Raw genomic sequence first — 13,038 nt, 5'->3', positions numbered from 1 at the left:
ATAAGATTGGGACCCCAGCTATTATACTGACTGTAGTCCCACAACTAGTTGCAAGTCATGTAGTATTTTTTCTTCTACTGAAAGACTTCTAGGTTAGAAAAGGTTTTTATAATGGCCATATACCTGCTTCCCTGTGAACTTTCAGGAAAATAGTTACACAAGGATTTGGGACACTTGTCTCTTCAAAGTGCAACAAATCTCTGGAATACTTAGGAAAGATGAAAGGATTTATGAAACCTGTCAAAGTTAATTTTTAGTTTTCTCAGAACAAATTTTTGTAGAGTCTTTGCTATTGAGCTGGTTCAGCTGTAAGCATCTAGGAATGACTTACAGAGCTGTGTGGAGATCACAGGACTGACATTGCTGGGGATGCTGCAGGACAGGAGTACAGGGCACTAACAGTGGAGATGTAGAGATCTGCAAGGGTTGCTTCTCTCACCGTTACAGAATTGAGAGTGGAGTCTTTAGGAACAGAAAGTGCCTGCTTTTAGTTAGGATACATGCTTAAAATGAATGCAGTGGTTGCTGAGAATAAAAACAATCTTTTAGTCTTTTCCATGGCCTCTACTTTCCCTAGCTGCCATTTCATAAAAATAAAGCATCAGCAAATATATTTTGACATATATATCTCCTTCTTCCAATCTGGAGAATTGTTTTTTTTTCAAAAGGATGGTATTCTGCTCTCTGAATGTGAGGTTTATGTATTATAATTACACGTTAGCTTTTGTTGGAGATTCAAGTGCAGACAGCTCCAGAAGTTCAGAATACACAAATGACCTTTCAACCACCAAATTATGTGACTTTTTTGTTTTGTAAAAGATAAACTAAAATCTAAAACATTCTCCTGTCTTTTTAAAGTTCCTCTGCACATTACCAGCCTGGGATAATTACAGAATTGACAACATCTCTAAATGTGTAATGGGGCCAGTGATTTTGGCATCTACTCTAGTCCTTTTGGCAGGAGAACTATGCTAAGACTAAACAATAAGGAACAGTTGCTGCATGAAGACCTACAGTCAGTTCAAAGCACAGAGGTGAGTTTATGGCAAGAGGATGGGGCAGGACTGTCCACACTCACCTAAAGTAGGAGTTGCCAAATTTCCATGATACATATATGTATTTTACTCTCTGCTGAATGATTCAAGATTCAAACCAGGGGCATGCAAAAGAAAAACACTATAGCATGCAGCAAGTCCCCAGGGCATCCAGTTGCACAAAAGACATATTGTTACACTTTTCTGGAAATGGCTATTTTCTGAAAAAGAGAGTTTATCAAATTAAGTTCTTTGCTTTTTAGGGTCCACAGAACAGAGCCTTCAGTTTTCTAAAACAAACAGTGAAAATCTTTCACATAAAGCCTTGGACATAAATTTGTCCTGTTTGTCCCAAACATGCTCCAACTAAGTGAATAAAACTAATAAATAAAGCAAGTGTTGGTATAACACTCGCACTCATTTATAAACACATTTGCTATTTAACTATTCCAGTATTTATTTCAGGCTATTTAGACTGACTCATTCATCCTTCCTCCCATATGCATTATGTATTTAACCTTTAGATGTGTAACACCGATCTCTTTCACTTTAGTTTTAGAATAAAACTGTGGGATGGAAGTGTTATGTTAATCTCTGTAGAGAACAGCCCATATACCAGTTACGTGGTGCAGATGGGCTACCAAAATACATTGTGAATTATCAGAGAGTTGGTGGACATAGGGATTCTTGGAGCTTGTAATAAAGTGTAGTCTCATGATTATAGAAAATAGATTAGACTTCCATACAACAGAGAATGTAGCCATTGGTTTCAAATCATGGGCCTTCACCACTTACAGATACTGATCTCTTAGCATGGAGGCAGTAAGAGCCCTGCATATTTTATCTAACAGCTAGAGGATAACATCAAGCCTCCTATGTTAGAACTGATTTGAGGCATCCGGTTTTGAATGTGCTATACTCATGATTGCTTTACAAAGTGGGTAAGTTTTGTCTCTTACATTAGAAATCTGGACTTTGTTCCCCACCCTGCCTATTTATGATCCTTGCCTACATGACCTTAGCTGTGAAACGACATACTTGCAACCCAACTGTGACTTCTAGTAAAAATTGTGAATGGCATGGAGTTTTTCAACTCTCAGTGGGAGACCTGCAGCTAGCACTGATCGTGTCGCTATTGTAGTTTAATATATGTTTATTAAAGTACAGTACGTTGGTTGAGTTATTTTTTGTTTTCTGTGAAATTAAATGAGGGCTGCTGCTGTTTGTATACACACAACATGCTGTTTCACTAGTGGCCAAAATAATAATATATTTTCAACAGAAGATGTGCAGACAGAAGCCCATATAATATGCACACTGGCTTTATCAGCAGTGGTAACAAACTCATGCCTGATTCTCTCCTGCAGTATGTACCAGCTCTGTTCTAGCACAATGTCTGTTATGTTCCTGTCTTGGAGACTAATACCCAGGCTGTGGCAACTGAGTCTGTCCTTTAGGTTCTGATTTCAGTGACATTTCAGAACTTTTAGCTCTTTTAATACCGTTCAGTTTTGAGATGGGTGGAAATTTCAAGGAACTGGCAATTTGTAGTAGTATTTTGGCATTTGGACCTGATTTGAGAGTGGGTTGCATCACTATCTCCCTCACTGCTAGCGTTCCTCCCCATCTGGTGCCAGAGCTTCCTATGAGACCTGTCTTTCTTCTGCTGTAAATCTATGTTACAGTAGGAACTTGGTAGAAAAGATCATTTAGCACTTGAACAACAAGTGTGAGGAAAATAATGCATGTGAGCAGAGAGGAAGACCTAGGGGCCAGGAATTTTTTGGGGATATATCCAGGACATCCGCAGGTGGTAAGTGATCTGTGAACCATCCATATCTTCAGCTGGGTTGAGGTGATGGGAGTGACAGCTTCCTCATAGCCAAGAAATGATCTGGGGATAGAGTGAGTGAGCAGAAGACAGCAGAAGGCAGAAAAGGCACTGCAGGCAAGTGTTGGCATCTTGAGTTCTCCCAAGAGTTAAGTTTTTCTTCTCCCCTTCCCTCCACCCCCTTCTGCCTCTGTCTTACAGGAGGTCCGATGAGGGGGTCTGCTGCATCAGTGATGTTATAGACTCTCCGACCCAAGACATTCCATCTGCTCTCACTCCTGCTGTTCCCAACAAGGTAAATGCAGTTCACATTCCTTTGGTTCAGGGTAGGAATGTGCCTTCAACTGTTGTGCAGATCAGAAGTGAAGGAAGACAAGTTTGTGTGTGTGTATGTGTTATAGCTACTGTTACTGACTTCTGTGTGAGAATCCTAAACTTGTTTGTGTAGTTCGTTCTTATATTATATTGTATCAAACCATTTTGGGGGTTTTGACCCATTCAAAGAGAAATTCCTGAGACATGCCCTATCAGGTTCCAGGTCAAGCTTTAACAAGGCAAGATGAAAATTTAGCTAGTTGTATTGACCATGCCATCAGTTGAGGAAGAGAGATTCCATCTTGCCTTCAGCAAGAAAATAGTTTCTGTGCCAAAACATAGAAGCTGTTGGCTCCATCAATATCTGGGTTACCACAGAAGATAGTGTTTGCTCCTGCAAATATTAAATTATTTTCCCTATTACCTTTCTTTCTTCACAGACTGTGGACTTATTTGAAATGATTGAAAAAATGCAGGTAAGGAGCAATTATTCTGTCAGACTCTGAGATCTCTTAATTTTTTGTAGCCAGTCAATCATCAGCTCCTATTCCAGGCTTGTCACTTCACCCCCAATATCCTTTACTTTGGGCTTGCAGCATATTTAGCTCTCCTAGGCCAAACCTCCAATACTCAGTCTTAAGTGGGTTTTCAAGAGCATTTCCCTATGTTCATTTTTCCAGCCAGCATGATGGAAGGAATAGACACAAATTCTTATGAGTCTGTCTGTTCTTTGCTGAAGTATGATTCTGAGAGAAAATTAAAGTTGCGTTAAGGTATATCTGGAGTGTTCTTCAAGAAATTGTATTACTACGGGGTAGTAAGCAGGTTTTAATGACAGATGATTAATAGGATGCTAGCATAACTGCGTTTAGCAAGGCCAAATAGTCTAATAAATGACTACTGTAGACCTAATCTTTAACTCTCACAAGTGGTCTGGCTTAATTGTTGTATGGAAATGCACACATGCAGTTTTATCTATTACGTGGTAAAATTAAAATAGAGAAAATTAGAAAAAAACCCCCTCCCCTACCAAAATAGGAGATATGTATATAATAATACTGTGTTATATATTTAACGAAAAAATAGTTAAAACTGTATTTTTCAGATGGCCTCTTCTCAGAGCATCCTTACATAGTGCCAATATTATTTTCTCTGACTGATGCATTTTCTTTAAAATGCTAGGGTTAGCTTTAACCTCTTCAAGGGAAATACATAACTCCTACCCTTTATTATAATTAAGAGTTACCTTTCTAAGAAAGTGTTAACTTCTTTTCTGGAATTTGGGTGGTCAAATTATGGATATGGAGCAAATGCAAGATTTGGGTGAGATCATAAAGGTGAGGAGGTGCAAGTTAGCAGCAAAATACTGCCTACAGATAGAGATATGAGACTGAGGTACTAGATTGCAGACTAGGAAGTATAAATAGGAGGAGGAGGGGCAGAAGGTATGTCTCCTTCAGTATATTCATGTATATCTATTGTCTATACTGACACCTGAACAATTGGGGTCTATTTTCAGTGCTATAGAATAAGGTACTTTATAAGAATGCCTGGGTTATTTAATTCTGTGCTAGAAAGTAAGCTTGAATGTACAGAGTTCCTTGCTCAGTTCAAGCACATATTGAAAGGTATGGTAATACTTTCTTGCAGGCCTTTTGAAATCTGTAGAAAAAAGGAGCACTAGCAGGTGTCTTTTAGTGGAAGAATGGTCTGCTGTAAGATTCTCAGTGTTTCTCAGCTCCCAGCTCACCATATGAAAACTGTGTTTCTCACTGTATTTAGACCTCTTGTGTTAGAGAGAGAGAGATAAATTTAAGAGAGGGAGCTGGTAAGAATTTCTGGCCTACAGACCACCTAATTTCACATCTATATTGGTTTCTTAATTGTCCATTGTTAAGACTATATGGTGTGTGTCTAATTTAGCTTGTTTTGTCACCTGACTTGCACTAGGAAAAGTGGTAACTACTGCTTACACATGGTCAGCTTTTTTTTGAAGGAAGGGTAGAGGTGTTTTCCAGAGAAACGTTCCCTGCCCCAGATATATTTATTTATTATTTATTCTTTTTTGTTTGTTTTTTTTTTTTTGCTCTCCCTTTCCTTCCATTTGATTCCGACTCTCCTTTAGATTTATTGAATCATTCTTGAAAATTGAATTCGGGATTTTCATAAGCAATCAAGTGAGCAAAAGCACAGCAGGAGACTTGAACATTTCTCAAAATCCTGTAAAATAACAAAGACACAAGATAGAATTAGTTTTTGAGTATTTGCACAATCTTACTAGAGTATCATTGTTTGAATGAAAATTAACCTAGCTATTTCACATCATACATGATGAATTAATGGGTAAAGTTGTGTTCTCATTTTAAACTGAAACCATTCCATGAGACCTGAGAGTGAAACCTTTTTTCAAGCATAATATTCATTATTTGAAATAAATGTGCTCCATTGACTTCAATACATCTGTATGTATAGAACATAATAAATAAATCTGTTAAGGATACAGGAATAAATTGTTCCTAGATTGCTTTGCAGTGCAAATGGTTGAAAAGCAGGAGAAGAAAAACAAACAAACAACCCCCCCCCCCTTATTTCAGCCACTAAAATGGGATGTTAAGGTCTTCACATACTTGCATAGCCAATCCCTCTTCAAAATGCCTGCCTTCGTCTTTTATGATGTGACCTTCACTCCCTCTATTCTGCCATTAATGACAGTCTCAACATGTGTTCAGTCTTTTTCCTCACAATCATCTTCATATTTCCATCTCTTTCTATATACGAGTTATCTGTTTTGAACTAGTCACAGAATCCCAGAATAGCTGGGGTTGAAAGGAACCTCTGGAGATCATCTGGTCCAACCTTCCTGCTCAAGCAGGGACACACAGAGCGGGTTGCACTGGACTGTGTCCAGATGGCTTTTGAACATCTCCAAGGATGGAGACTCCACAACCTCTCTGGGCGAGCTGTTCCAGTACTCTGTCATACTCGCAGTACAAAAGGTTTTCCTTATATTCAGATGGAATTTCCTGTGATTCAGTTTGTGCCCATTGCCTCTTGTCCTGTCACTGGGCACCATGGAGAAGAGTCTAGCTCTGTATTCCTTACGTTCTTCCTTCAGATATTTATACATATCACAGAATCACAGAATCACAGAATCGCTGAGGTTGGAAGGGACCTCTGGAGATCATCTAGTCCAACACCCCTGCTCAAGCAGGGTCACCTAGAGCACATTGCACAGGATTGCATCCAGGCGCGTTTTGAATATCTCCAGAGAAGGAGACTCTACCACCTCTCTGGGCAACCTGTTCCAGTGCTCTGTCACCCTCACAGTGAAAAAGTTTTTCCTCATGTTCAGATGGAAGTGTCTGTGTTTCAGTTTGTGCCCATTTCCTCGCGTCCTGTCGCTCGGCACCGCTGAAAAGAGTCTGGTCCCATCCTCTCGACACCCTCCCTTCAGATACTTGTACACGTTGATAAGATCTCCTCTCAGCCTTCTCTTCTCCCCATACATATTGATAAGATCCCCCCTGAGTCTTCTCCAGGCTAAACAGTCTTAGCTCTCTTAGCCTTTTCTTATATGAGAGATGCTCTAGTTCCTTAATCATCTTAGTGGCCCTCTGCTGGACTCACTCCAGTAGCTCCGTATGTCTCTTGTACTGTAGAGCCCAGAACTGGACGCAGTACTCCAGATGCGGTCTCTCCAGTGCTGAGTAGAGGAGACGGATCACCTCCTTTGACCTGCTGGCAATGCTCTTCCTAATGCAACCCAGTATACCACTGGCCTTCTTAAAGGGCAGCTCCCCCTCCTCACCTTCCCAGCCTGTCCTTCCTAAAGAGCCTGTACCATTCATTGCAGCATTCCAGTTGTGTGAACTGTCCCACCATGTCTCCATGATCCCAGTGAGATCATAGCCCTATAACTGCACACAGACTTCTGATTCCTACTGTTTGTTCTCCATGCCGTATGCATTAGTGTACAGGCACCTCAGAAAGGCAACCCAGCATGCTGTCTTCCTAGAATAGGCATGAGGGCTTTCCCTATGAAAGTGGTCCCATAGGCACTTCCTTATTTACTTGCATACACTTCACTTCAGCCCTGTTTTGTTGATCAAGAGGTCCCTTCTGCTTACATCACCCCAGACTGTTTGGTTGCCAGCCCTGTCCACTACTTTACTTGACCATTGGTCATTCGCTCTCACCCCTGTTATTCCTGTTGGCAAAGATACTTTTTCTCATTTTGTCAGGTGGATCCTATCTCTACCAAGCTGTTTTTGGTCCTTGAAAAGGATCCCATGGTTTTAGAAACTAAAACTCTGTTGTCATCACCAACTGTGCAACCAATTATTGACCCGCAGGATCCATCTAGTCCTCCTCAGATCCATCTAGTCCTCCTCAGACCCTTCCCCCTCACCATCAGAATCGAGGAGAACACCACCTGGACCCCCATGCCCTTGATCATTACCCCCAGAGTGATGTAGTCACATTTGATACTTTCCAGGTCTCCCCTGGCAGTACTGTTAATGCCCAAATGGAAGAGCAGCAGGGGGCAATAGTTTGAGCCAGACAAACTTTGGCAGCCTCTCCACAACATCATGTATGCAAGCCCCTGGCAAGCAGCACGCTTCCCAAGATAGCAGGTCAGGTCAGCAGATCTGGGCCTCGGTCCCTTGCAGCAGGGAGTCTCCCACTACTAACACTTACAACTTCCTCCTGGTGCTTGTGGGTGGCTGAGGCTTAGCTGGCACAGGTGCTCCATTTGAGAATGTTCCCAGCTCCTTGTCAGCTGCAAGAGGAGTGAAACTATTCTGAAGTTTCAAGTCTTCTGATAGTGCAGGAGCCCTTCTCCTCATACCAGAAGGCACCAGCTTCCAGCCTTCACCATCATTGGAGTTTCCATTTTTTTAAGGCCCTCCTTAATCAGGGTTTGGCTGGAAAAAAGGTCCCAACAACCTCCCATCAGGGGCAACTGACAGAGCTTGTTAGCAGCTGCTAGAGCTTCTCAGGAGAAGTTAAGGCCTCCTGCGGCTGTCCTTACCTGGCTTTCCTTACCTGTCAGCAGCAGGCCCCCTCTAGTTCCTCAGAGGGTTTCCAGGAATACCCCAACAATCTCCAGCAAAATCCCCAGAAGATCTAAGCAGGGCCTAGAAACTGCTGCACAAACTGCTGCAACCATTGCTATCTGTTACCTGCACTCTGGGAGCAATACTCTGGGCCTGCCTTTTATATAGGCGTCTCCCTAGCACTAAGCTAAAAGGGTGCTTGACTGTCCCTAATCCTGTCAAAGCACTACTCTTTCCATGTTGAGGTCCTTTCTGAAAGGATCTTCTCTGATGTGTAGAAATAAACTGATTAACACTGGAAGTGAAGCTGTGCCATAAATGCCATCTGTGTTATCATATGATTGTTATTACTCATTGGACCCCACTGTGTGTCTGGACACCTTTCTGTCTGCCATGCGTTCTTTCATCCTGCTCAGACCAAGTGGTTCCCCTGTACAGGACCCTGGGGATATCAGATTCCAAGTTTGATGCTGTCTCCATTAACCTACCTACCTAGGGAGATGGTGAAGGAAAGTCCTTTGTTACAAAAAGAGTTGCAAACCAAACTAGAAGGGTGTCTCAACAGACAGGTGAGACTGCTGTAGTTGATGCCTCTCCCTTTTGGGGAATTACAGTGATCATCAACCAGTCGTTTTGTCCATACTTTGACACCACTTCAACAACTTATGCTGTCCCCTGCAGTCCCAGTTACCCTCAAAAATAAAGCTTTGGACTATATGGCCAGGCTGCATTAGATCTTTGCTAGTATCTTGAGCCTCACTCCAGAGGAGGGGTTGGTAGGTATAGGCCCACATCCTCCATTTTCACAGAATCACAGAATCGCTGAGGTTGGAAGGGACCTCTGGAGATCATCTAGTCCAACACCCCTGCTCAAGCAGGGTCACCTAGAGCACATTGCACAGGATTGCATCCAGGCGCATTTTGAATATCTCCAGAGAAGGAGACTCCACAACTTCAGACTGACAGAGTAGCTAGTGCACTATGTGGTCATGGGAACAGAGCTAATGGGACATTAAATTGGAATAAATGGCTCAGGTATTCCTCCTAATCTTGCAAAAATGCCTTAGCACTGCTCAGTTGTACACCATAGGTCTAGCTTTAGGATGACACATCCTTGATCTGACTGTAAATATAGTACTATTTCTACCATCCTACTGTCATCTCTCTCTGTAAACTATTCCCCTGTGCAGAAGAACAGCAGCAGTCTAACATTATGTGGAAGGAAGGGAGAGAGGTTATCACTCCTCACACAATTTAATTTGCACATTCATACCTGCAGTTTGGCCACCTATCTCATTTTGCATGCCTATATTTTGTGTAGTTTTGAGGAAGAAGGTGGGTGAAATCTGGCTTCCAAGTTTATTGTTCTGAAACTTCTGTATTGTAATGCTGGGACGTGGGAAGTGGAGTCTAATCTATAATCCTAAAGTAAAACTCTAAAGACAGGCTAAGGCTGAAGCCCTAGCTGGGGACACAGCTTGGGTTATCATGGGAGCATAGCATTTAAAAGATTTCCCACATTTCTGCTAATGGTCCCTTATGATTTCAGACAGAAGAGGAGTATATTCCTTACCCCAGCATTCATGAGGTGAGTTATTACTGCTCTTCTCTGGTTTTCCCTTGGGCTTTATTGGCCTTTCAAGTTAAGAGAACATCATGGTCTCTGTCCTTCTGAATAGGTGTTACAGAAAGGGTGGCCATATCCTCTCATTATCTTACCCCAGTTTGGGGGCTACTGGATTGAAGGGACGAACCACAGCCTCTCCAGCTTGAATCCAACTCTGTCTGACATGCCATTTCCCTGGAGTGGTAAAGTGAAGCTGGAGAGCGACCCTACAGCCAAGCTGTACCGCAAGCATTTCCTGGGGAAGGTAAGGGTGACCTTCAGAGCCTTCTCTGCCCACCCAGCCTCGAGGCTGAAATGTACCTCAAGCTCTTCCTGATGGATTTAGAAATAACTGCAAAGCCACTCCGTCTCATTTCCTCCCACGGTGGTCTGAATTAATGTAAATAAGATACGTTCTACCACATGGCCATTAGTATGTTAAGTTGGTCTTGTCCCCTTGTGACCTGTGTGTAGTTCTGTGCATTAACAGGAGAGAAACATTTGTCTTAGAAAAAGCTTATATTCAGTTAAGAGTCTCTCTTGAGGCTTGTGGACTGATACCAACTTTGGGATCATGAAGGGGAAAAAGTGTAATAACATTGGAAATGGATATGCTATTATTTTTTAGAGGGACTGAGATCATAACCTTTGGCATGAATGGCGCAGAGCCCTCAGTAGTGAGCAAAATGGTTCATTTTTGTCACTGTAGATAAGTAGCAAGCATGGTGACCAGGCAGTTCTGGTCACCAGAGAATGTCTATGAGAGAAATAGAGAATGGGGTGTATAGGAGTTTGGTTTAGGTAAGTTTGATGCTAAGTGTTTCCTGACTTAAAAAATTCCAGTTTGACAGATAGGGAAACAGAGCTTGGCCTCAGAAGGTGGACATTTGTCCATCTGCCCATCTGCATTGGCCTTTTTAGGGAAATAGTTGTTTCCCAGATTGACTCTTGAGATCATAGTAACCATCAAGAACACTTGAGAACAAAAACCACAGTCTATTCTGAGACTCAGTTCATGGCATAAGGAGATAAAAAATCCTGGTGGATGCACTCATGCTGTGGCTTATTCAGTGAACTATCTCTGCAACTGCTTGAAAAGCTAAAAACCAGGAAGAGCTGGAGTTTTGGGCAGCTGTGCTGGAGACCTGTTTGGCAGTAGTCAAATTTGTCTGAATGATCTTGTGTAGTATGTAACACTAGAAACAGACCAATGTTAGTATTGTTTATCATTTAGTAAATATTAAGTACCTTTTCCAGAGGCTTCCTCTCAGGACTGACAGATCTGCTGTACAGCCTGTTAATAGACATTGGTTCTGGGACATTCTGGAAGCCTTCAATATGCCAACTGTAATTATTTCTCTGTCATGGTAAATTTAGGGTTGAGCCTGAAGGTTTCTAGAGGTAGCTACACGCGAGGTAAATTGGGATATGATTTTTGGTCTGATTTTAGGATTCACTGCTGACCTGATATCATCATTGCTCCTTCCAAGTGAAGATCCAGGACTTTCCTTTCCATCAGACTCTATAGTTTGCAAAGTGCCCTGATGAAGAGTACTAAATAACTAACAGTACAACCATCAGTGGTTCAGTACTACAGAAGAACTCCTTTCTCCTCCTGTATTCTTCCTTTTCTACAGTGGTGAACAAAACATTCTTCATTCATTCTTCAAACATAAATTAACCAATGTAGGCTCAGAAATCTTAATGCAAATGTAACACTGCTTTTTGGGAACACCGTACCAGAATTCTCCTCACCCCCTTCAAAATATCAAGTCCATTAGGTCCTCTGTTATCACAGACTCTTTTGAGTTAAATGACAATATCGGATATAGATAGGTATTTTTGGTGTAAGCAGACACCATTTGTTGCACAAAGAATGTTGAGACAAGCTTCACATGCACAAAGATTTATTTGTGGGGTCTGTAGCTGATGGCATACGTTGACTCTAACAGTAGAAGATACTTATGCTGCTAATAGTGCTGATTGGCATACATTTTGATCAAGAGCAGGTGTTGAATGCTGACTGATCATTAGCTTTATGCATGCATATTACTGGGTAATGCTTACTGGCCATTTAATGACTTCATTATTCAGTAGGTCTTGTTTTCCCTCTAATTTAAACTAAAAACTGAAAACAAGGGATAAAAATGAGGGAGGGGGTGGAAGGGGTCATTCTCACACCAGGATCAATTCCTCTCTGTAGGAATCCTGATAGAAGAACAATATTACAGAATAGCAGAATAGTTGGGGTTGGAAAGGATGTCTGGAAATCAGCTGGTCCAACACTACTGCTCAAGCAGGGTCAGCTAGAGCAGGTTGCCCAGGATAGTGTCCAGTCAGGTTTTGAATATCTCTGAGGTTGGAGACTCCACAGCCTCTCTGGGCAATCTGTTCCAGTGTTCAACCACCCTCACAGTGAAAAAATGTTTTCTTATGATCAGATGGAATTTTCTGTATTTCACTTTGTGCCCACTGCCTCTTGTCCTGCCACTGGGCACTGCTGAGAAGAGTCTCCCCATCACAGAGAGAGTGGGGTTTGCAGGTGCAAGACATGAGTACAACAGTACAAAAACAGCAGCACAGGGACAAGGGTAACCATAGTAACTTTGGAAAAACCCTGCCACAGCAGTTTGGGTGGAAGGTTACAGAGGTAAATGTGAAAGGCAAATTATAGAATTGCAAATGGAAGGCCCTTAACATTACAGAGGTTAAGGCACTGTGCAACGTAAGGTACATTGAATGTCCACTGAAGTAAGCAGAAATGAAACTCACCATGCTAAGTCTGACTTTTGCCTATTCTACAAAGAAATCACTAAGTCATTATTAAGTTATGTTCTGTAGCTCTGAACAGAAGGCAGTTTGTCGCTCAGTGTTTGTAGGGAAGAATATTACATAGCATCTGTGTATGGGAAAGAAATGGCAATATTCAAGAAAGTGATCAGGAGAAGTCAGCATGGCTTCACCAAGGGGAAATCATGCCTAACCAATCTGATAGCCTTCTATGCTGGAATGACTGGCTGGACAGATGAGGGGAGAGCAGTGGATGTTGTCTACCTWGACTTCAGCAAGGCTTTTGACACTGTCTCCCATAACATCCTCATAGGCAAGTTCAGGAAGTGCAGACTAGATGAGCAGACAGTGAGGTGGCTTGAGAACTGGCTGAATGGCAGAGCTCAGAGGGTTGTGATCAGTGGC

The 13,038-nt window shown here is 42.0% G+C and overlaps 1 protein-coding gene across 1 annotated transcript in view; it reads left to right on the top strand.

Moving 5' to 3' along the window:
- Positions 1–1,002: 1,002 nt before the first annotated feature.
- Positions 1,003–13,038, top strand: part of LOC112973018 (rap1 GTPase-activating protein 1-like) — a 45,041-nt gene continuing 33,005 nt past the window's right edge. The window contains exons 1-5 of the mRNA XM_026080362.1: positions 1,003–1,034; positions 3,067–3,160; positions 3,621–3,656; positions 9,787–9,825; positions 9,917–10,108. Of these exons, the coding sequence (XP_025936147.1) occupies positions 1,003–1,034; positions 3,067–3,160; positions 3,621–3,656; positions 9,787–9,825; positions 9,917–10,108 (393 nt within the window). The remainder of the gene's footprint in view (positions 1,035–3,066; positions 3,161–3,620; positions 3,657–9,786; positions 9,826–9,916; positions 10,109–13,038) is intronic.

This window comes from Apteryx rowi, unplaced genomic scaffold, assembly GCF_003343035.1.
Source record: "Apteryx rowi isolate R43461 unplaced genomic scaffold, aptRow1 scaffold_515, whole genome shotgun sequence".
NCBI classification, from domain to species: domain Eukaryota; kingdom Metazoa; phylum Chordata; class Aves; order Apterygiformes; family Apterygidae; genus Apteryx; species Apteryx rowi.
This window is presented reverse-complemented; position numbering and strand designations above follow the sequence as displayed.